Here is a 25,655-nt window from a genome sequence, read left to right as displayed (position 1 = left end):
CTACTGTACAGCATGGTGACCCAGTTACACATACATCTATACATTCTTTTTTCTCACATTATCATGTTCCATCATAAGTGACAAGACATAGTTTTCAGTGCTACACGGCAGGATCTCATTGCTAATCCATTCTCTCTAGTTACTTTTAAGATCTTCACCTTGTCCTTGGTGTTCTAAAGTTTCTCTTTGATGTGTTTTTATTTTTCCTGCTTGGGATTCACTGCATTTTCTTAATGCAATGATTTATGTCTTTAATGCTGGCAAATTCTCAGATCCTGGGAAATCCCTTTGAATATTTTCACTCCCTCATTCTCTCTTTATCGCTCTCCTAAAAAAGGTACATCAAAGTTTCTCATTCTGTATTCCATATCACTTATCTTACTTCTTTCATATTTAAAATTAATGTACCCCTCTGAACTGCAGAGGGAACTTCCTCAAATCTATCTATGGGTTAACAAATTTTTCCTCAACTGTTCCTAATACGAGTAAATGTTATACCAATCAGGATAAGCTAGTTATGCTACAATAATAAACAATCCCAAAGTTGTAGTGGCTTATAACAACTAAAATATATTTCCTGCTTTTGCTACAGGTCCATTTGCTTATGAGTTGGCAGTAGGCTCTGCTCTGCATTTCATCATTCAGGACTAAGGCTGATGGAGCTTCTACTATTCTGGAGCAGTTGTTATCATGTTCAGAGGAAGAAACATAGGCAAATTGCACAGTGGTTCTATGGACCATAGCTCAAATGTGACACCTATCCTTTGGTTCAGATTTAATGCCAAATCACATGGCCTCACCTAACTTTGAGGAGATGGAGAAGTGTGCCTAGAAGAAAGAGATATGGAATATTGAGGAACAGCTTCAACTATGGTAACAACAATTCCCAAACACCTTTTTGAATTTCCATGCCTCTATTCTTCATTTTTAAGACTCTTTTACTTTTTGATAATTATTGTATTCTTTTAGTCTCATATTTCCAATTTCTTCTTCTATGCCTCTAATAATTTTACATTTATATTTTCAAAAAATTATCAGATTGTTTATTATTTGCTATCCTTAGGATACAATCCTGTTGTTTGGGTGTCTAATGATTCTTGCTCATGATAGATTGTTTTCTTGTTTATTTTAAAATTCTATATTGTAAACTCATCTTCTGTAAAGCATTACTTAGAGGAATCCTGTGTATCCTGGGCACAGGGTGTGTCTCTCTGGAGTGGTTTGTATTTGTTTCCTACAGTATTCTTAGGAGCATCACTGTTATGTTCTTTTCAGAGTCTGCATACTGCATCAGCCCTTCTGTTGTGGCATGTGCTTTGTGGGCATGCACTTTTCCAATGAGGAAGGAGAAAGTGGTTTTTCCTACTAGAGCCCAGGGTGAAACAAACAAACTTCCTTGATTTGTTCCATAGGGGGTTGGTGATTCTTCCAAAGGTGCAGTTCTTGGAAAGTCTTAACTCTATACAGGAGGCTCAGAGTCAGCTCTCCGCCTTGGGTACTTGAGGCCTCATCTCAGATTGCATGTGAGTGCAAAAGCCCTGAGCCCAGATCGCTGAGGCTGACTCTTATCCCTAAGGAAGCTGCAGGGTCAGCTTGGTTTCAGTTCTCTTTTCTTTTCTTGGATCTGAGTATTTCCATTTCTTTTCTTGTGGAATCAGCTATTCTTTTAGACTAATGTTTGCTTCACTTTATCCAGCAGAAATTTCTAAGTATTTGTAGTCAAAGGACTTTCAAGTGTTCCAGTCAGCCAAAATAGGAGAACCAGAAAATATTCTTTATATAGGAAAAGTTCAGACAATTCATAAAATACCAATCTCCTAAGCTGGCAAAGGATATCGTTAGAGAATTTATACAAGTGGAAATACAAATGCCCAAGAAACATTTGAAAAGGTCAAGAAATATAAATTAAAACTATGAGAAGAGATACAATTTTCATTCCTCAAAGGCAAAAATATTTTTAAAAAGAAAAGACAAGTCCGTTGCACACTGAATTGAGCATTATTGTTACCCATTAAGTGGACATATCAATGGGTTATTTGGAAATAATGTGCTTTAAGAGCCTTATAAATATTCCTTTCCCTTGAGCTAGTATGTACCCTCCTAGAAATCTACCTGAAGGAAATAATCCAAAATGCAGGCAATCGGCATGTTTCATATTAAAAAAAAAAAAAAAGCTGTTTTTGTTTTTGTTTTGCTTTTAAATGTGTATCCCTTTCTTGAAATTGGAGGCATTTTTCTTGCACTGTGGTCTTCAGAGTCTCAGGCATAAACAAAGATTGCATATGTGACAAAGAAGTCACATAAAACCTTAAAGAAGCAGCACCAGCAGGGAGTGGTCACAGAGTATACGAGGGCTACGTCAGGTTCCACTGCACCAGCCCAAGCTGAGGTGTTGCTTAGAAGAAAGCAGATTGGGAACCAGTATGTAAAAACCACTCATTCATCATCCAACATGCAGTTACCATCTCCTGGCTTCCCGTGAGCACTTTCTCATGCCCCAAGACTGAATATGGGCTCCTTCAGTGTGCACCCTACAAAGTGTGCTTACTTCTGTCCTGCCAGTTACACCTCCTTGTCCTCACCACAGGTTGGGTGCTCCCTTGGGTCAGGGGCTGGGTACCCCTCCCCCCTCTATTCTACTATCACATGGGGCACACCAGAGGTGCTCAATACATGTCTGTGGAATGAATGAAAGAGACTCATGGGCACCCATAAATTGTGGGTAAGGTGGTTTGCAGAAGACCCTGCACCTTGCAGGACAATGATTCAAGAGCCAGTGTGTTAGTATTACTTTGATGGCAGCTTCTCCAGCTTCCAGAACTGACAGAGAGAGGTTTGTTCGCAGCCCAGATGCATGTAGGTCAGAAGCCTTGCTGCCAAGATCCAAAGCAGACCGTCTGGAGCGTGTGTATGCTGCCTTCAGACTCTGGGACGTGTCACTGATATTCCCCAGGAAACTTGTGAAACCTCCTGTTTATAAAGGTTTCTCCATCTGTTATACTTTCTGTACTTTCCCTCCTCCTGCTCTTGGTAACACGGATGTTTGCATTCCACAGGGATTCCTGTCACTAAAAGGCCTGGTTTCTCCTGCTAACACCTCCCTCACTAGCCAGAGCCCAGACCCTGGCAGCTGCCAAGGAGCATTCCTGGTCCAAAGCACTGTCCTCCTTCTCTGGCGTGTGGCCAGCCTCCTAACTCCCGTCTCCATCCCCCAGTGTCTACACTCTCCTAATGCATCATGCACGCTGAAGTCAGAGCAGTTCTTCTAAAAATAAAATCAGACCATGGCAGCCGTTGTAAACTCACCAGTGCCTTTTCATTGTCTGCAGGACAAAAGCCCAGTTTGTTTGCATGGCCTGGCATGTAGCCCTGGTTTAACAAGCCTCACCTTCAACCTGTCATGGTCACGCTCCAATGCTATAGCCACATGAGACTGTTTGTTTCCTAGTCTTCTCTGCCCAAGCTCCACATCTTTGCATATGCTGTTTCTTCTACCTGGGATGTATTTCTGCCTCTAGCCCAGAAAACTGCTAATTTTTTTTCTTTTTTTTTGGTCTTTTTAGGGACACACCAGAGGCATATGGAAGTTCCCAGGCTACAGCTGCTGGCCAACGCCACAGCCACGGCAGTGCTGGATCTGAGCCATGTGTGTGACCTACATCACAGCTCACAGCAATGCCAGATCCTTAATCCACTGAGAAAGGCCAGGGATCGAACCCACATCCTCATGGATACTAGTCGGAATCATTACCACTGAGCCACAACAGGAACTCCTGAGAACTCCTATTTAAAAAAAAAAAAAATGTTGGCCACAGCCCCGGTATGAGGAAGTTCCTGGGCCAGGGATAGAACCCATACCACAGCAGTGACAACACTGGATCCCCAATCCACTGCAGCACTGGGAAACTCCAAGAATGCATATTTTTTACTTTAAAACCCCACAACTCATTATCAGGCAGAATCAGGGGGCTCTTTCTCTGTCTCCATAGCAATTTGTATAGAACTTGTTTAAAAAAGAATATTTCTTTAAAACATTTGTCTTTCTCACGAGTCTGCTAGCTATCTCAGCAGTCTCTGCTTTGCCAGGCTTTCACTCCACCCCACCCCACTCCCACTGCCCAGACTCCATCTCTCACCTGGATTATTGTAGTAGCAGCTTTGTGGGTTTTCCTGCCCCTGGCTTTGCCCCAGTAATGTAGCTGGCACATCACTGTCAGAGGGAACCTTCAAAACTATATATGATCATGCCATTTCCCTGATTAGAATCATTAGTTGGATTCCTAATGCTTTCCAAGAAAAATTGCAAATTTCTTAGCATGTGCTATGCAAAAGGGAGACCCCAAAACACAAAGACCATAAAATCTGGGGTCTGTCACTCTCACAAAGGAGGTTGAATTCTTGCAGCCTAAGGGTTTTGCATCAGTAATCAGCCACTCTGGGTAACTGTATCAGGGGTCACTTGAGAGCCATTCATGTTTTCTGGTTCCAGGTCCCCTGGCTGCAATGTCCCTGTAGGCAGCATTGTTAGCAGAGGGAAGGGGGCTGTGAGCTTGGTTGCCCTGATACAGGACCTGGGGCTGCCCCATAGGTGAGATCCTAGCCTGGATCCATTAGGGACCCAGATCCCGGGACCAAGGAGGGGGCAGGAGCCCAGTTTCTTACCAGAGGGGCCACAGCTGCGGCTTGAATTCTGATTGGCAAGTTTTTTAAACTCCATGAGCTCTGCGTGGTCCTTTTCATACGTCCTCTTTAGGTTCTCCACATACTGCATCATCACTTCTGTTGCTTTGGACATGCGCTTTTCCTGCAGGGATGAAGAGCGTGAACACACAGGGCCTTCGGAGGAGAGGCTTATTGGCGCTGTTTGCTCCGAGCCAGGCTCTGGGTTGGAGGATTCCAAAGGATATAGAGACCCATCAGACATAGCTCTGCCCTCTAAGAGTCTGCTGTCTGGGACATGAGCCAACACAGGGTCTCAGGCACCTGTCCTCAAGGAGAATAAGAACAAGCCCAGTCACAAAGCCTCAGGAGATGAGAGAGGGCAGAGTCCTCTCTGCGTGCAGAGAATGGGTCGGGCAAGGCTTCATGAGATGGAGCAAAGTACTGTAGGGTGTGGGCAACATCTGGGCATGTGGATATGGGCAGGAGGGACTAAGAGCATCCAGGCCAGGGAACTCCAAGAGCCAAGGTCCACAGGCAGGAGAGCACAAGGCTTGTATCTAGGAGAGGATTTCCTTCCAGACAGGATACTATGGAGAGAGAAATGGGGTGCCACCAAGAATTAAGCTGAGACAATAGGCATATACCGGGACTGTCTGCAAAATCAGGACAGTACAGGTCATCTTATATGTGGGAATCAGCATGTGGTTGGGTTTGTTTACAGGAAGAAAAGGGGAGCCGGGGCTGGGGTGTGAAGAGCCTTCAATGCTAGACTAAGGCATGTGGACTCATTCTAAAGAAAAAGAGCAGCTGTTGAATGTTTTAAAGTAAGGGAATGACATAATCAGGTGGCCAGTGGAGACTGGACTGAGGGAGTAAGACTGGTGGTAGCCAGAACGACAAGGGAAGAGAGGATGAGTGCCTGAACCAGCCCCGTGGAACCAGAGAGAATGATGTGGACCGAGACACAGAAGCCCTTGGGAGAAGGGTGAAGGCTGGGCTGAGCCGCACATGGTCTGAGAAACACATTTCGGAGAACTGTGTGAGGAGGAGTCTTCTCTGCTGACATCCCCAGGATCCCTCAGGGGGACTTACCCAGGGTCCGTCTGTTCATAGAGGGACACACTTAGTGACCGTCCCCTGGACAAAGTTCTCACAGCCATAAGCAGAGACCAGACACTTCCCTAAAGCTCTCCCCTTGTTCTGCTCCCAGCTGGAGTGGCTTCCTAGGTGCTGCTGCTGATTTAGGTGCCCTTTTCCCAGAAGCAGGGGTGAGACAGACCAGCCACTTGTCTTCTTTTGTTCTATAAGAAATGCCCAAGGCTGGGCCCCAGGAACACCCCTGTCATGCAACCCTTGATCTCAGTGCAGGAGAACACAGGCCCGTGGTAACAGCAACAGTGATAATGACATCTAGGTGCTTTACAAGTATTACAGCAGCTGTGTACAGCAGACACTGTCAGCATCCCCATTTTATGGTTGGAAAAGCTGGAGCACAGACAGCTTGGTAATTGGCCCAAGGTCAGACAGTGAATCTTGATAGAGCCAGGATGAGAACTAGGGCAGTCTGATCCAGCAACACCATGCTGGATCAGAGAAGCACCCTGTGTGCCTCAGGATTTCAAAGTGGCTGCAAGGGAGCCAAACTTGGACCTTCATCCCAGTTTTGTCCCTCACTAGTGCTATTACCTTTCTGAGACTTCATGTCTTCATTGGGAGATCAGGATATTTACTTTATAGTGCTGCTGGGAGGATTAATTAAACAAAATGGTTTTTCCTAAAGCATGTTTTGCCACAGACCAGCTCCATGGGAGTTGAACAAGTATTTTGTGAAAAAATAAAAGAGGGGGTGGGTCTTTATTCAAAGACATGAGAAATACATGGGTGGGTAACATTAAATAGGCTTTTTCATTATAGGATTTCTTAAAACCTTGATTGTGCCAACATGCATTGGAAATTTCCAAGAAAGAGAGGTTCCCAAAGCAGAAAGATTCCCAAATAGAAATGTCCACAAAAAGTTTTTCCCAGGGAGCAACTCAAACATTTCATGGTCCACCAAAACTACTCTGAAGAACAATTAGGAATGTAGACTGCCTGGCACAGAGGAGCCATCAATAAGCGGTATCTTAGCTGTCACTGCTTACGTTGCTGCTCTAGTTACTGCGGGCGGAGCACAGCTCACCTGGCGGACAGCCCCTACCATCTCAGCTCGGCTCGAGAGGCGGGCAGCCAGACGGTGCAGGACTGCGATGTCCTCCAGCAGCTTCTGGTAGGTCTCCCGGTGCTCACAGTGGTGCCAGAGTGAAGCTGAGGACTGAGGAGGGAGAGGGAGCATCACCTGGGGTCCTCTCGGACCAGGACTTGACTCAGGCTGTCACAGGGTGGGCACTGGTCCCATCCTGGCTGAGAGAAGGGGCCTTTGCAGGGCCCGGGCTTCTGATGCTTCTGGGATTAAATAAGCGCAATGCAGATGCTCTATACCTGGCTGGCCCGAAGGAAGGGAATCATGTCTGGGCCTCTGGTCCCCAAGGTGCTCCTTAGCCATTCCAGGGAAACCCCCAACCCCCACCCCAAGAAGCCTCCACATAGCCCTGATGTAACCAGGCCTTCGGATCTCTGCCTCAGCTCTTCCCAGCTCTGCGGAAGACAGCCTGGCTCAAGGCCTTGGCCCCATATCTCATTTCAGCAGGCTCAACGTGGTGACTAAGAAATGTGGGACACCTAGCATGGGCCTTGGGGACAGTCCATCCTGCAGGCTCCACAATTACCGTAATGGAAGCTTTGAAGTTTTCCAGTTCCTTCTCTGTGTTCTCCTCTGTCAGGTTGCGTTCCCTTTCTGCCTGGTGAATTCTAGATTCCAGGGTGTAGCTGTCATTTCTAAAGGCCAAGGACAGTTGTACAAACACGTTCTGTTGGGAACAAGAGTGTGGGAGAGCTGCTAAGAGGAGTCACTGCAGGGAGCAAGGCTGCAGGTGGGTTTTTTGCACGAGCATTTCACATCAGCTCCTGGAACCAGTCCCCAAAGCAGCCATGTATAGACGAAACTCTCTCTTTGTGAAGAAAACTGCACAAAAGATGGTGAAATAGTAACCTGAGGTCTTGTGCTAGGTCCTTCTCAGGACCAGAAGACTAAATGCATTTTACCAAAAAATAATGAGGGACTAACACTTTGCTTACCCCTGAATGTCAAGAAAATAACATCCTGTATTTGGGTTTAGATAACCTTTAGGCCAACACAGTTGATTATGTAAGCAGTTTGGATTCATGCTAGGATTTACAGCATGTGGGTTTTGGAGGTTTCACATGAAACCACTGTATTTAAAGAAAGCCCACTTGAGATGTAAGCCTGTTGACTCAAAGCAAATTTCAACTAGCAGCTTACCTGAGTATTCCAAATCCTACATTAAAAGCAGCTTTTATGTACCTAAATTTTTTTTATCGTTTATTTATATATGTATTTTTTCCCTACTGTACAACTGAAGAAATCGGGAAAAAGAGTCCTCACCAGCAATTCACAATTTCATAGATAAAGATAATTCTAAAAAAAAGTAAAATTATGTGTTCAATCCAATTGCATTGCTTTCTGAAACAAATTGAATGTAATTTAAAAATTAAATAAATTTATTCAATTAAAAAAAGCAGCTTTTAGAAGCTCCCGGGAGGTTTCCCTTGTGGCAGAGAAGGTTAAGGACCCAGCATTGTCACTATAGCAGCTCAGGTCACTGCTGTGGCATGGGTTTGATCCCTGGTCTGGAAACTTCCACATGTCAAGGGCATGGCCACAAAATACCCCTACCACCACCAAAAAAAAAAAAAAAAAAAAAAAAAAGACAAACAACAACCCAAGCAACAACAACACACACACGCTCAAAAAAATCCCATAAAGGAGCTGCCAGGAGATTAAATAAGGCCAGGTATGATTCTGTTAGGAGAAGCTTTCTGGAACAAATATTCCATGCCAAAAATGCAGTCTGCATGAATGAACTTTGAAAGGTGGTGTTGATCAGACACGGAATTCCTGGCCTAATAGGAAACTCCTGGAGAGGAGAAATAGATGGGCTCTTACACAGGAAGGAAGCAATGGCCTTCATTTGTACAGCCCTCATTCACCTTGCCTGCATCAAGCGGTAGCAGATTTACACTTTTGGTGAGAACTGATTCTGGCCAAGCTCCTGAAGTTTATGTAACATGGCCCACAATGGGCCAACATATCCAGATGGAGAACCGAAGACCCTGAACTGCTCAATAACAATGATGACGGCAATGTGAAAAGCAACCCCTTATGGAGCATCTATTATATGCCAGCACTGGCAGGAGTTTCATGCACCGTAGTTCATTTAATGCCTCAACAACCCTGTGTGTTAGGAACTATTATATCCACATTATGGGGAAAGAGATAGAGACCAGAGAGGTCGCTGACTGGTTCAAGCTGACCCCTGGGAGCAGGAGAGCCAGGATCCAGTCTCACACTATCGCATTCCAAAGCCTGCATTCCTTTCACAATGTGAGCATGGACTGCAGGGCACACACCTGAGGACGGAAGTGCTCCATTATCCACACCGCCCACGGCATCTTCAGCAGTGTTGATGGGTGAGGATGTTCTGTCCTGCCCAAGTCTCAGTCCAGTTTATTAATAATTCCCACTGCTTATTTCTCTATACCTGAGCTATCCCTTTAAAGGCTGAATGCAGAGCCCTGGATTCAGTCAGAACACGTGGATCCAAATGTTGGTTCTGCAAAGCACTGGGTCTAGGATCTCAGGTAAGTTATTTCCATCTCTCAGTTTCTTCCTTTGTTCTGCTTCCTGCTCTACCTGTTTCTCAGAGCTGATGTGAGAGTCAGATGAAAGGATGGATACGTGTGCCCTAATGGCCAGTAAGTACCATGTCTATGGCAAACCCATGCTATTAAAACTTCAGCTTTGCAGTTTTTTTTGTTTGTTTGTTTGTTTGTTTTTTTAAGGGCTGCACCTGCAGCATATGGAGGTTCCCAGGCTAGGGGTCAAATCAGAGCTGCAGCTGCTGGTGGGATCCGAGCCACATCTGTGACCTACACCACAGCTCACGGCAATGCTGGATCCTTAACCCACTGAGCAAGGCTAGGGATCGAACCTGCGTCCTAGTCAGATCCATTTCCACTGAGCCACGATGGGAACTCCCCTTCCATCCTTCCATCATGCCAACTTGGAGTGAAAAGATTCTGGAATTGTCCATGTTCTTGCTTCCTTCCGTCAATACCAACATGACTATCATGGAAACAAACTGCTGCTGCTGGTGGAGGTCCTTTCTGTCTCACTTTGGAAGCATTCTCTCTGTCCATCTCCTCGTTCACCAGAATGAAGTGCCAACAAATCCCTCTCAGTTCACTCGCCACCCTCATCAGGACAACATCTCTACAGAGACAAGGAGGCCCCATAAGGGGACAAATGGGGGAGATTGAGGAAGGTGGGAGAACAGACGGCATCACCTCCTGCCTTGGCTGAGCTGACTTTCTTATGTCTGAAACCCTCAGAAGGCAGGCACCTTCTTCCTCCAGGCCAAAGTTTGAAATGTGAAATCTGACCACCTATCAGTCACTTTGAAAAAACTTGATTCAGTTCTATAGCCTCTCAACTGACTTTGCATATCACCTAAGTCATATATATACATTTTTTTTTTTTATTTTTAGGGCTGCACCTACAGCAGACGGAGGTTCCCGGGCTAGGGGTCCAATCGGAGCTGCAGCCACTGGCCTACACCATAGTCACAGCAACATAGAATCCTTAACCCACTGAGTGAGGGCAGGGATCGAACCTGTGTCCTCATGGATGCTAGTCAGATTCATTTTTGTTGAGCCATGATGAGAACTTCACCTAAATCATACTTTTAAAGAACACAAACAATCCTTAAAAAAAAATGTGGAATTTCCACCTACCTTCTCCTCTCTGACCAAATGTGTCAAAATCTTTCATTCATTGGGGTGGGGTGGCCTCAGCAGTCCAATAGGGCTGATTGCAAGGCCCATATTCTCCCCATGGTCACTCATTCTCCTTCTTGTGTAAAAACATCAGGAGCAGAGGCTGGAGAAGGGAATGCTGTGAATAAACCCACTCAAACCCAGACGTTCAACTTCTTAAAGCAATGGAAGTACTTACCTCAACTTCCTTTTCAGTGAGTGGAGGGGCGCTGTGAAAAGAGAAAAGACACGCAAATGAACTTTATCCGACCTACAAGCTAAACTGAAAGGTGCCTTTGAACAACCAGCAACCAGGTGTTTTCAGGCATAGAGTCAGCGGGGTTGGTGAGTCTGTAACCCATGAGATGTTCGCCCAGACAGTGACTCCGACAGAGGAAATGTGATAGAAAATATTAGATCCTAGGGTCAGCACTCCACGAGAACCTCTACTACCTATGACTTCTTTCTAAGTGTGTTCATCTGTAACATGTGAGTGGTATCTCTACCTTGAAGGAGTCTTATAAGGAATAGATGTATGTATGTCTATATTCATATATATGGCACCCACCTATGTATTTATGTGTGCATATGTATACATGTATATACATGTGGTACAGATGTGTATATACATATGATATCCACACTCGGGAGATGTTAGCCATTATTAGGACCAACACACAGGCTTGTTGTGAGGACTTAAGAGAATACATAAACTGTGGGCTTTATAAACTGTGTACATCTGAACAACTGTTCTAATTTTTCCAAGGTTGCCCAGGTCGGCAAAGCCTATCCCTTCTCCTGCCTCTGAGGGTTATGACAAGAGGGCATGTGAGCCAGAGGATAAATGGTAGGAAAGAGTGGCCAGCATTCCTCTCCGCCGCAAGGACCTCCTCTCATAGCTGGAATCAGAGATCCGGCAAGAGAGTCCCAGCTGGTGCAGAGGGTGTGGTTCCCACAGCCAGCATCCTCTGCACCCCATGCTTGCTCGGCTGCTCCTGCCTCTCTGGTTGGTGACTAAAGCGAGACACGCTCTGAAACCTCGACAACGTAAATAATGCACAGGCCCTTTCCTGTGCTGGGGTGGGAGAATGGGGAGGGGTTCTACCTGCATCACAAGACTTGGCAACAGAGCGTGCCATCAATAAGATTCTCAGGAAACACAGCTTCCTCCCTTTGACGGGTGTGGAGGGACCCTGAGAGCAAAGGTAGGGGTCAGTTCTTTCTGCAAGGGGCTGGTTCTCACCCCTGACAAGGGACTATGAGAAGCTTCCTGTCAGGATGAGTCAACAAGACCCCACGGCCATCAAGTCAGCAGAGGACAGAGCACGGGATAAACAAGTGCAAAGATGTTTGATGCTTAGAATTCTTGCCACAACCCCACCCATCAGGCCCTTTCCTCTGTGGTTCAGCCAGCACAATCTCAAACATCATAAAGAACACGTACATTTTTCTTAGGCGACTTAGCAAAACTTGCTGAGCTTGCCTTTAACTCCTGACTTTGTTTGGCTATTATGTGAAAACTGCATATTTTCATCAATTATTAACCACAGTTTTCTATTTTGATTACTCTCTTTCTTCCTTTTTTTGTTTTGTTTGTTTGTTTGTTTTTTACTATAGAACACACGTGTTATAAATGCACAAGGGCCCAAGGACTCAAGGAGGTGTGGTTTAGATAAAGAAGCCACATGACAGGACCAGCTCCCAAAGCAGAGAGCTATGCCTCCTGAACTGGCACAGGCAGCTTGGGGGCAGAGCCAGTGCCCTCCAGAAAGACAGAGGCCTAGCAGGTGACTGACAAAGGGACCACTCTGTCACTGCATGCCTCAGAATACAAACTGCCTTAATTGGCCTTAGAATAAAATCAAGGCCCTCTGTGTGGCCCCTACCAGACTCTCTTCCCAATCTTTAGCCACTTGGCCATTTTGCTCTTCGAACATTCTTAACTCACTGTGGCCCCAGGACCTTTGCATATACAAAGGTTCTTTTTCTCTTTCTCTTCTGTAACAATTTTATTGAAATATAATTCACATACCATAAAATTTACCCTTTTACATTTGCAAATCAGTAGTTTTTAGTATATTCATAGAACTGTACAACCATCATTACAGTCAACCTTAGAACTTTTTAATCATCTCCAAAAGGAACCCTGTACCAATTAGTAGTAACTTGTTCAATCAGCAGCCCCAGCCTTAGGCAGCCACCAATTCATCTCTATGGAGTTCCCAATTCTGGATATTTCATATAAATGACATCGTACGACATGTGATCTTTTGTGACTGCCTTTTTTCACTTAGCATAATGTTTCCAAGGTTCATCCATGTAGTAGTGTATACAAGTGTTTAATTTTCATGGCTGAATAGTAATCCATTTATGGATATCTCATTTTATTTCTCTATTTATCAGTTGATGGACATTTGACTTTTAGCTATTTTGAAAAATGCTATTATTGAACATTTATGTATAAGTCTGTGTGTGGACATATATTTTTATTTCTCTTTGTTACATAGCTAGGAGTGGACTAGTTGGGCCATATGGTAACTGTATGTTTATATTGTTTGTTTGTTTTTTTCCATTTTTCACAGCCACATGGCACATGGAGCTCCCAGGCCAGGGATCAGATCCAAGCCACAGCCGCAAACTAAGCCACAGCTGTGGCAACACCGGATTGTTAACTCATTGTGCTGGGCTGGGGATCCAACCTTCATCTCAGTGCTCCCAAGATGCTGCCGATCTCATTGCACCACAACAGGAACTCCTGTATGTTTGAATTTTTGATGAACTGCCAAACTGTTGTTCTAAAGTGGGTGCACCATTTTACTGAGAATTTCAATTCTTCCACATCCTCACCAACATTAATTACTGTCCCTCTTTTTCATTGTAACCACTTTAGGGATATAAAATGATATCTCATTTTAGTCATTTATGATAAATGAGAAGTCATTCATTTAATAAGTTTATCACTTATTATTCATGATAAATCATTTAAATTTGCATTTCCTTAGTGACCAATGATGGCGGGCATCCTTTCATGTGCTTATTGATCCCTCATGTACATTCTTTGAAGAAATGTCTTTTAAATCCTTTGCATATTTAAAAAAAATTAGTTGGAGTTCCTGTCATGGCTCAGCAGAAATGAATCTGACTAGCATCCATGCGGACGCAGGTTTGATCCCTGGCCTAACTCAGTGGGTTAAGGATCCAGCATTGCCGTGAGCTGCGGTCAGTGTAGGTCGCAGATGTGGCTCGGATCCAGCACTGCTGTGGCTGTGGCATAGGCCAGCGGCTATAGCTCTAACTTGGCCTCCATATGCTGAGAATGTGGCCCTAAAAAAAAAAAAAAAAAAAAAAAAAAAAAAAAAAAAGAAAGAAAGAAAGAAAAAAAAAGAAAGGAAGAAAGAAAGAAGGAAAAAAAAAGAGAAGAAAGCAAAATTAAAAAAAATTAGTTAATATTACTCAGCCATAAAAAAGAATGAAATTTTGCCATTTTCAAGAATATAGCTGGAGCTGGAGGATATTATGCTAAGTGAAGTAAGTCAGAAAGAGAAAGATGGCGTTCCCGTCGTGGCGCAGTGGTTAACGAATCCGACTAGGAACCATGAGGTTGTGGGTTCGGTCCCTGCCCTTGCTCAGTGGGTTAACGATCCGGCGTTGACGTGAGCTGTGGTGTAGGTTGCAGACGCGGCTCCGATCCAGCGTTGCTGTGGCTCTGGCGTAGGCTGGAGGCTAGAGCTCCGATTCAACCCCTAGCCTAGGAACCTCCATATGCCATGGGAGCGGCCCAAGAAATGGCGAAAAAGACAAAAAAATAGACGACAAAAAAAAAAGAAAAAGACAAATACTGTATTGAAGTCATTTATACGTGGAATCTAAAAAGACAGCAAACTAGTGAATATGACCAAAAAAATTATGTGAAAAATAAGCTACAAGGATATACAGGACGACACAGGGAATATAGCCAATATTTTATAACAACTAAAAATGGAGGGAGTATAACCTTTAAAAATTGTGGCTCACTATACACCTGTAACATATAATATTGTACATCAACTACAATAAAAATATTTAAAAATTAGTTGTCTTTTTATCAAATTATGAGTTCTTTATATATTATATATTATATTCTAGAAACACATCCCTTATTATATATATGATTTGCAAATATTTCCTTCCATTCTGTGGGCTGTCTTTTTTACTTTCTTGATAGCACGGTTTATATCATGAAAGGTTTTAATTTTGATGACATGCTATTTATCTATTTTTCTCTCTTATTGCTTGTGCTTTCGGTGTCATATTTAAGAAAACATGGACTAGCTGGAAGTCACCAGGACTTGCTCCTATGTTTTCCTCTGACAATTTTATAGCATTAGCTTTTACATTTAGACCTATGATCCATTTTGAGTTTATGTTTGTGTGTTGTGGGAGGTAGCAGTCCAATTTTACTCTTTTGCATGTGATTTTGCATGTATCCCATCATCCAAGCACTATCTATTGAAATAACTGCTTTATTTTATTTATTTATTTATTTATTTTTGCTTTTTAGGGCTGTACTTGCGGCATATGGAGGTTCCTGGGCCAGGGGTTGAATCAGAGCTGTAGCTGCTGCCCTATGCCACAGCCACAGCCACACAGGATCCGAGCTGTGTCTATGACCTACACCCCAGCTCACGGCAACACCGGATCTCCGACCCACGGAGCGAGGTCAGGGATAGAAATCACATCCTCACAGATTCTAGTTGGATTTATTTCCACTGCACCACGAAGAGAACTCCCAATAACTGCACTTTTAGTCTAGAAATCTCTGCACCAAAATCTTTGCATGGATGTCTTCTTTTGGTCATTGGCTTGTCTCAAATTAATTACTACTTTATCATGGAGGCCTTCCTTGACCCCTACCCAATGTTCTATTCCCATGTCAATTCTCTACATGTGCCCATTTTGTGGTTTTCCTGGCATCTTGGCCATCTGAAATCATTCATTTGTTACCTGAATGTCATTTATCTCCCCATCTGTCATGAGAACAGATAGTGTGTCTTCTTTTTCATCCTAATGTTGGCACATAATACTCAATGAATATTTGTTGATTAAATGCGTATGTGTTGCTTCCATTGGTGTTTGACCCTGGGCTACCTCATTCAGGGTCATCTACTCTTTGCACTCTTGTTAACCAACCACTGACCGTTGGTGTCTATTCCGTGTCCCTATTTTGATTCCAGACCTGGTTTTTCTACTGAACCCATTCAACTTGCAGACCCTATGAACTTCATCTTGGTATGGTCTAATCCTGATTCACATATTCAACAGAGAACACGAGGAGTTCCCATTGTGGCACAGTGGTAACAAATCCAACTAGAAACCACGAGGTTGTGGGTTTGATTCCTGGCCTCGCTCAGTGGGTTAAGAATCTGGCATTGCCATGAGCTGTGGTGTAGGTGGCAGGAGTGGCTCAGATCCTGTTGCTGTGGCTGTGGCTGAGGCTGGCAGCTACAGCTCTGATTTGACCCCTAGCCTGGGAACCTCCATATACCATGGGTGTGGCCCTAAAAAGCAAAAAACAAACAAACAAAAACCCAAAAAACAAAACAAAACCCCCAAAAAACAAAAAACAAAAACCACCAGAGAACATGAAACCAACTCCTCCTTTATATTAAAATTCAAGTGTTGTCTTCCCATATTTCTGCTGGGGGAAGGAATCCTGAAGCTCTGACCTACTCTTGTTGGAGAGCATCTTAGGATACATCTATCCCAAGCCCCAAACTAGGGCTAGAAAGTTCTGGGCCCAATGGCGGGTCCAGGCTGGAAGTAGCCTCTATTAAGGCCAAGAGCAGGGAGGTTGGGAACAGGCATTGTAGCTACTGACACAGTGCATGGCAGCATGGACCTCAATCCGAGAGTCTAGACCACATGCTCCAGAGGTGAATCCTATTCATTGACCATGCAGGTCCAATATAGCCTCATGGTTGGTAATTAGGAGTTTTCAACTTACTCAAGGAAGATATAACTGCCCAGTCACCCTCTTGGGGAAGCTGGGGGAATTTAATTAGCTGGGGCTCTAATCACACTAATTATCTTCCACTTTGAGGAAAAAGAAGCCAATCACATTCCTGACCAGCCCTGTTCCTTGCAGGCTGAAGCAGCCCCATGATTGTTGGGGTATTTATGATAGGCCTTTGGTATAGATGGAGAGGCATTAGGTCTGGAATCACGTTGCTTTGCTTCTCTGGTCCCTCACTAAAGATAAACAAAATAAAATCTCCCTTTTCTGCCTCACTGGCTTGTTACAAACACTAAAAGACACACAGCATGTCAATTTGCTCTGGAACCTGCAGTGTACTTGGGGTGCTTCTCCTTTGGTTTCCTGCCTCTGGACACCCTGCTCTGCCTTCCAGAAGGTGAAGTGATTTACCCATGTCCTCCTCCAGCAGTGGATGCAGATGGCTTCTGACTTGTCTCCAGCACTTTTCCTGATGTTGGTTTAGTTGCTAGGTCCCTGAGTGTGGCTCTCTCTGTTTTAGCTGATTACAGTGTGGAATTTGAATACATCACACCCACTGGCAAAACTTATCTTCCTTTCATATTTACCACCAAGTTGGGGAGCTCTGTTATGTCTGATTGTTCCTCCTCAAGGCCCTTCCCCCTACCTCCCCCAGTGGTTCAGTCTCTAGTTGCAGAGCCTGGGAGGACCCCTGTCACTTGTGGGCACTCAGCCTATTCCTATTGCTTGGCGATACCCTCTCTTCTTTCCTTTGTACACCAAACACTGTTCAATCCAATGATCAAGGGCCGCCATGTGCTGACAGGGTCCTGAGTTACTGCTCACTTGTGATCTCCGCTAGCTAGAGCAGCTCCCTATCACTGACAGAGCACTTAGGCCCCTCTTACACAGGTAAGGAGGCTGAGGCTCAGGAAGCAAAAGCACCTTCTCCCCATGTGTGAAAGAGCCTGGCAGGTTTTCCAAGCAGTCCCGCCTCATCTGCTTCCCAATATTCTACATCTCTATCCATACAGATATCTCACCTACAGCCTCCCAGTTAGAGGTAAATGGCAGATCTGAGATTGAAACCATTTCCCCTGGCCCAACGCCCCCTCCCCACTGCTATGAGCCTCTGGGACCCTCATACCCACCTATGAACCCCACCTGCTCTTTGAGTGGAAACCACCTCACCTGGCCCTTTATTATTCTTTTTGTTTTCAGTGCATTAGCCCTGGCTGCACTATTAGATTTTTGATTCTTCTGGGGTCAAAAATCGAGCCTGGTGCTCCTGTGTCCTACCAAGAATCAAACACAGGGCCACACGCCCTCCCCAAGGTGGGTCTTGTGCAACCCATGCCCCGATTTTACCTTCCAGGGAGAGACTTGTGGACCCGAAGTTTGCGAAGCAGCACATCAGAAATATTGGGCATGACATCCAAACCACACTTGGACTCTTCTTCCTCAATAGCTGGGGAGAGTACAGAAGAGGGCCCTGGAAAAAAGTGTTTGGCTTATAAGATGTCTCTTTGAAATCACAGCAGTAATCTTGGCAACTTCCGTCAGGGAGGTAAGGAAGGGCTTTAACATTGATTAGAACCTAGTTACATGCAGGGGCTTTATAATTATTCTTTTACCCTGGCAATGACCCAAAGGCTAGATCTTAATCATCCCATTTTACAGGTTGGTAAACCAAGCAAGGCTAATAACTCACTTAAGGTCACAGAACTAGTAAATGGTATAGACTTAAAAAAATTCTTTCTGCTCCATATTCTATGTTCTTCCCATTGCTCTCCACAGTACCGAGCAAGCTCTTGTGTCTGGAATCTGACATTGGTTTTTTACCAACTGAAAGCTGCTTGGCTCTTTGGCTATAATGTTTGGAAAAGTCCCTTCTCTTTGGTAGGCTTCTTGGGAGGCCTGCTGCCCAACTATGCTTCCTCAAATGAATTCAACAATTTCATCATCTGTCCTGTGTGGAAATCAGCATCTGGTTCCAGATCCCTATAGATAGGAGTGCAAGCAGGGTTTTTCCAGAGTAAAGCTAAGGCCACTATACTTTGTACAGATTTCAGAAATAGATGCCTCCTAGTCAACAGAACCAATGAGCAGCCTTAAAAAAAATCTCCTAAAACTACCCTGGGTCTGTGCTCTGAAGGCAGAAAGAACAAACTAAGGGTTCTCTTTCCCACCCATCTTTCTCCTGTTTGAAGACCATTTGTGTATCTCTCCAAAGCTTCCTTTCTTCAGGCTGTAGCCCCATTTTCCCACCTGTTCATGTGGCTTCTAGATACCATCCCCTGCCTGCACACATTTTGGTCGTTGCTCTCCCAGAGGCCCAGATGTGTTCTATCAAACTCCTAGCTCAGGAGAACATTGGCAAATGTCTTTGGCATTGACCTTATTCATTTGGCATAGACTTGCTGTGCCTTACCATGGGCCCATAGCACATTTAGGATTAAAAGTCTCAAATCTCGGAGTTCCCGTCGTGGCACAGTGGTTAACGAATCCGACTAGGAACCATGAGGTTGCGGGTTTGATCCCTGCCCTTGCTCAGTGGGTTAACGATCCGGCGTTGCCGTGAGCTGTGGTGTAGGTCGCAGACGCGGCTCGGATCCCGCGTTGCTGTGGCTCTGGCGTAGGCCGGTGGCTACAGCTCCGATTCAACCCCTAGCCTGGGAACCTCCATATGCCGCGGGAGCGGCCCAAGAAATAGCAACAACAGCAACAACAACAACAACGGACAAAAAAAAAAAAAAAAAAAAAAAAAAAAAAAAAAAAAAAAAAAAAAAAAAAAAAAAAAAAAAAGTCTCAAATCTCTTTTACTTGAGCCAAATTGGGCATCTTCATCCCAAACAATGGTTACTTTCCATTTGCACACAGGACTTTATCGTTATCCCTGGCTTACCATCTTTCATGGGTTTTGACCCAGCAGATTTCCAAAACTGTAGTCCAAGCCACAGATCAGAACTATGGGCAAGTTGTGGTGGTCATCTAAATGGAGCTAAGATTGGAAGTCATGTGAATTAGAAGCCTCCCAAGGGAGACCATGCAGAAAGAAGAGGAGGTATAGTCAGGCTAAGGTAAAGAATGTTTAAATACTTTGAGCTTTCCAATAACCAAACGGTGTTCATGAGTTTCCTGGTACTCAAGGCATCCAGAAAAGTCCTGAGGGCCATCTGTCAGAGATGGTGCAGTCAGCAATCCTTCTTTGGAAATGAGTTTGGATTGGATGTTCTCTTAGCTACCTGTCACCTGTCGGGTTCTATCCTGGCACTGACTGCCCTCTGACACTTCCATGTGATGGATGGCAAACCCCAAGGCGCCTCTGGCCTCACTCTACCTTTAGATAACCCCACTGCACCCAGAAGAGAGATTGTGAAGCAGGGGGCTCCTGAGAAATCTATATGATTGACTGAAACATACAAGTCTAATAATCATGGGAAAGTCATATGAGGGGCTTTTGCCTAGAAAAATATCCTAGGTTGACCCCTACCCCCTAAAAGGGAACTAGTTAGGGCTTCTAGTCCTGCTAAAATGTCTGTCTTAAGAGTGATCCCAGAACAAATAGATCCCAGAATCAGCCATCCTCCCCCTGAATGCAACCAAATTAACAATAACAACGACAACATTTTAAACCATCCGAAAATACATTGACAACTCCCAAACACAGGAAAAGGCAATAATCAGTTAAAATAATGGCCAGAGAAAGACAGAACTTACTAGGAATAAGTGTAGAGCTCCCACCCTTCATAACTTTCTCTTCTTCCTTCAGAGAATCAGTACTGAGAGGAAGAGGTGAGAGGAAAGTTGTGGCAAATGTTTGTAGCCATTTTTGTCGCTACAGAACCAGATGAAAACTGGATAGAGGGGTGAGAAAGCTGCCTGTGGATGTGGTTCAGAAAGTTTCTCTAGAGTAGAAGGCTCTCCAGTCCACCAGAACCATACTCCAGCAAGACCAAAAAACTGCCTATGCTGCTATTTGCTTTTCGTACTGAAGAGGAAGGAAGAGGAAAGGCAGAATGATAGCACAGTGTCCTACCAGGGCTGATTATCTCCAGTAATATAAAGGGATTTACCAGGAAGGAAGATAAAAGAGAAAACAAATAAAACAAGCCCCTTTCATGGATTAAGTGGCAGGAGACATATGGAAAGCCCCAACTCAAGCTGTCACTCCCTCTACCCTGCACTTCTGAGAAACAGCAGAGTGGCCCAACTCCTTGGATTTTGTCCATACTTTCTTCCTCTTTTCGGCAGGGGAGTGATAATAGGTGCTGGGAATAGTTGGGTTAGGCCGGAAAATAAACACCTGGGCAGATTGTCCCTGTGATTCTACCTAGAACTGGTGAAAGATTCTATGCCCTACATCTACCTGCCCAAGGGAATAAAAATATGCCCCTACTTGGGTATAATAAACTCAAGTGTTGGACTATGAGCAAAGTTATAGAAAAAAAGCAGAAACCAATCCCCCAAGCACCACTACCCACAGCTCCAGCTGAACTTCCCCTTTTCCCTACCACCTAAGCAGTAACAAAGCAGACACAAAGTATCCAGTTCTCAACTAAGCACAGAAGAGAAGACAGAGATCTTGGGACAAGATAGGAAAAACAATGAACACTGACCTACACAATGTATTTAGGTAAAGAGAAAATCCTGGTAGAAATTTCTGTATCAAAAAGAAGCTAAATGAAAACAAAGGGCATGGCAACTACACAAAAATAGTGTAGTCAAAAGAGGAAGGAAAGAGGGGAGGGAAGGTACAAAGGAAAGAAGAAAGGAAATATGCAGGAGACAGATGTTAGCATGGAAATATAGATGCAAGAAACACATCAAAAATGCATTTTTGTGCAAAATGTATACCACAAATGCTTTGACTCAAGGAAAAATTAGAATCCAAAAAAAAAAAAATGAAAATAGGAATCAGAGGTGAGATGAGAGGATTGCACAAAATGAAAGATTACAATCTAAGGAAATAAATTGAAGACCAAAATAATAGAATTAAGCACAAAATTATAAAAAATATAGAACGAACAAATATGTTGGAAATATGAAGAAAAAAACAGAAAAAACCTCAAATTGATTTAGTGGGGATAGACTGAGATGCGAACAAGAAGGTAAAAAGAAGGAAAGAAAACCAGACAGCTACATGCAAAAGAATGAAATTAGAACACTCTAACACTATAAAAATAAACTCAAAATGGATTAAAGCCCTAAACATATGACTGCATACTACAAAACTCTTAGAGGAAAACAGGCAAAACACTCTTGACATAGATCACAGCAATATCATGTTGGATCCACCTAGAGTAACGAAAATAAAAACAAAAATAAACAAATGGGACCTAATTAAACTAAAAACTTTTGCATAGCAAAGGAAATCCTAAACAAAACGAAAAGACAACTCACAGAATGGGAGAAAATCTTTGCAAACAAAGCAACTGACAAAGGATTAATCTCCAAAATATACAAACATCTCATACAGCTTTATATCAAAAAAACAAACAACCCAGTTTTAAAATGATCAGAACAGACATTTCTCCAAAGAAGACTGATGACCAAAACACACAGGAAAAGATGTTCAACCTCACTAATTATTAGAGAAATGCAAATCAAAACTACAATGAGTTATCACATTACCGCAGTCAGAATGGCCATCATCAAAAAGTCTACAAACAATAAATGCTGGAGAAGTGTGGAGAATGTTGGTCATGGGTCGCACTGTTGTGGCAATGTAAGCTGGTGCAACCACTATGAAGAACAGTATGGAGGTTCTTTAAAAACCTAAATAGTAGAACTACCTTATGATCCAGCAATCTCACTCTTAGGCATATATCCAGAGAAAACCATAATTCAAAAAGATACATGCATCCCAATGTTCACTGCAGCACTATTTACAATAGCCAAGACATGGAAGCAACCTAAATGTCCATCAAAAAGGATTAAAGAAGATGTGATACATATATACAATGGACTCTTACTCAACGGTAAAAAAAAGAATGAGACCATTCCATTTGCAGCAACATGGATGGACCTAGAGATTCTCATACTAAGTGAAATAAGTCAGAGAAAGACAAATATCTTATTAGATCACTAATACATGGACTCATAAAAATTATACAAAAAAACTTATTTACAAAACAGAAACAGACTCAAAGAATTCAAAACCAAACTTAGGGTTAGCAAAGGGGAAACACAGCAGAGAGCAATAAATTGGGAGGTTGGGACTGGTATATACATACTGCTATATACAAAATCAGTAAGTAGCAAGGACTTAGCGGATAGCACAGGAAAATTTACACAATATTCCATAATAAGCTATATGGCAAAAGAATCTGAAAAAGAATGGATATATGTATATGTATAACTGATTCACTTTGCTATGCATCTGAAACTAACACAACATTAAACACATTAATGTTTCTAATTAAACACATTAATTAATCAAACACTCAAGTAAGTCAACTGTACATACTTCAATGAATTTTTTTTATTTGTTTGGTTTTTTTTGGGGTTTTTTTGGTTTTTTGGGGTTGTTTTTGTTTTTGTTTTTTTTGTTCTTTTTAGGTCCACACTTGTGACATATGGAAGTTCCCAGGCTAGGGGTTGAATGGGAGCTATACAAGTTGGTCTATGCCACAGCCACAGCAATGAAGGATTCAGGCCATGTCTGTGACCTACATCACAGCTCACAGCAACCTGGATCCTTAATCCAATGAGCAAGGCCAGGGATTGAATCTGCATCCTCATGGATACTAGTTGGTTTTGTTAACTTCTAAGTCACAACAGGAACTCCTCAATACATTTTTTTTTAAGAGAGGGACAGAAAGATTGAAGTATTTAGAGGTAGAATAATGGACCTGTAGTTGAGAGATTGATGAAAAATTTACAATCACGGTGTCTCTGAAGTAGTGAAAAAACAAAGGAACAAAGAACCAATTCGAAGATATGAGAAGAAAAATTTTTCTCTACTGAAGGAAGAACTGAACTTGTAGAATGGAAAAGAATACCATGTTAAGAATACATATATATATGATCTATATACACACACACACACATATATGATAAATGATATGTAAGTATACATATATGTATATATCATATATATAAAAGGAGATATATATCTATGATATATATTATGGATATGTAATATATATAAGAAGATATATATATATCTCTATGTATGTATATATATCTTATAGAGATCTATATATGGTTATAGAAATGCTTCTCCAACCACCTGATAGGAAGAGTAAGTAACCTACAGGGGAAGGGGAGGGTTGAGGGGTGCTGAAATTTGGCCAGTGTCTGACTTCTCCACAACACTGTATAGTGTAGCATCTACAAGTTCTAAGGAAAAGAGTGATACAGAATTTATAACCATTCAACATGTCCTTCAAGAATAAGAACAGGAGTTCCCATCGTGGCTCAGTGGAAATGCCATTCTCATCTTTCCCTGCAGGAAGTTAATCCAAACCTCAAACACGTATTATAAAAAAGTACCTCAATGACTCCAAACCCTTACTACATTTCATAATGTATATTTAAAAACTTTAAAAAGACTGATCTCTTTTTTGGAGGAAGCAATTACCAAAATTCAACAAATCCTGTGGTTTCATTTCACTTTAGTTCAAGTTAAATTAAATTTTAATACTTTTTATTTTTAGAAAAAGTATATTGAACAATCTACAATCTCCCTCCTTCTGAATTTGTGGGGAAGGGGATATTTGGTGTAAATAGGTGGGGGGTTTTTTTGTCTTTTTTTAGAGACAAAAAGGTGCTCATTGCCTGGAGCATAGTAAGCACTCAGTAAGTATTGAATAAATGAATGTGCAAAATGAATGTGTCACTGTCCTCTTGGAGTTTATCTAGCAGGACAGAGAATAATTAGAGAAATACCCAAACATGACTTTTCATGCTGGGTAATAGATTTTATTTTTTTTAATATATTTTGCTTTTTTAGGACCCCACCTGCAACATATGGAGGTCCCTAGGCTAAGGGCTGAATTGGAGCTGTAGCCACCAGCCTACACCACAGTCACAGCAATGCCAGATCCAAGCCATGTCTGCGACCTACATCATAGCTCACGGCAGCACCAGATCCTTAACCCACTGAACAATGCCAAGGATTGAACCTGCATCCTCATAGATCTTAGTCAGATTCGTTTCCACTGTGCCATGTCGGGAACTCCTGTGATAGATTTTATAAGGGAGAATGTGGAGATGCTGGAAAAATCTTTCCTAGGAAAGTCACACTGAGACAGATATCTAGAGACTGAATGGGAGTTCATTAGGCAAAGAGGAAGAGAGGAGGGACATTCTAGGTAGAGGACACAGTATGTGCCAAGCCTAAGAAGGAGGAGGACTAAGTTGAAGGAATGCCAAGGTGTTGAGAGGGAAGAGGACAGTGGTCTTAGAAGATCCTGGGGAAGTGAGCATAGTTAACCTCTGAGGGCCTTGTAAGATCTACCAAGGATTTCAAGGACTCATCCTAAAAGCAGAATGAAGCCTCTGGGGATGCTGAGCCAGATTTGCATGTCAGAGATTCCTCTGGCTCTGTGTGAACAGTGGATTGAACTGGGGAGGAGGTCAGGAGTGCAGGCAGAGGGACAGGATAGAAGGTTGTTGAGGGAGACAAGGGACTGATAATGACAGCAGGACCTGAGATTTTTTCACCTCTACATCCCCAACATGCAGCCCAGGAACTGATCCACAGTCAGCCTCATGTCTTTAGCTGTAAATAATTTGCAAATGACCAAGACCCAAACATCCTACAAATGATGTCAAGAGAACTCATTGGCTTGTTGGAAAGATCAGATGCAATAGGGAAGAGAGCCTCCCAGTCCTCAGAAACTGAAAAACAGCCTAAGTTCTTAAGATTTCAGAATGTTCTAGATTTTCCCCATCTCCCAAAGGAACAGCCAGAAATCATTAGGAGAGCTGAGTTTTCCCCAGTGAGCTCATATGTACTGTTAAGGGGATCAGCCTCTCCAGCTCCCAGGGAGGGCTCAAAACACCTTTGGTCCATGAGGACGAAGCTCTTTGATGGTGCTTTCAGAATGTAGGAAAAGGCAGACACAACTCTGCCGTCAAACAC

At 43.1% G+C, this 25,655-nt stretch overlaps 1 protein-coding gene across 15 annotated transcripts in view; it reads right to left on the bottom strand.

Moving 5' to 3' along the window:
* Positions 1-25,655, bottom strand: part of MRVI1 (murine retrovirus integration site 1 homolog) — a 185,511-nt gene that overhangs the window by 31,681 nt on the left and 128,175 nt on the right. For all 15 annotated transcript variants that reach the window (XM_013994558.2, XM_003480735.4, XM_013994560.2 and 12 more), the window contains 5 exons: positions 17,933-18,056; positions 10,793-10,823; positions 7,428-7,568; positions 6,842-6,973; positions 4,663-4,804 (listed from right to left, as the gene is read on the bottom strand). In XM_013994558.2, coding sequence (XP_013850012.1) covers positions 4,663-4,804; positions 6,842-6,973; positions 7,428-7,568; positions 10,793-10,823; positions 17,933-18,056 — 570 coding nt within the window. The remainder of the gene's footprint in view (positions 1-4,662; positions 4,805-6,841; positions 6,974-7,427; positions 7,569-10,792; positions 10,824-17,932; positions 18,057-25,655) is intronic.

The sequence above is a fragment of the Sus scrofa genome, chromosome 2, assembly GCF_000003025.6.
Source record: "Sus scrofa isolate TJ Tabasco breed Duroc chromosome 2, Sscrofa11.1, whole genome shotgun sequence".
In the NCBI taxonomy this organism is placed as follows: Eukaryota; Metazoa; Chordata; class Mammalia; order Artiodactyla; family Suidae; genus Sus; species Sus scrofa.
The sequence above is the reverse complement of the archived record's forward strand: the minus strand, read 5'-3'. Positions and strand labels throughout refer to the sequence as shown.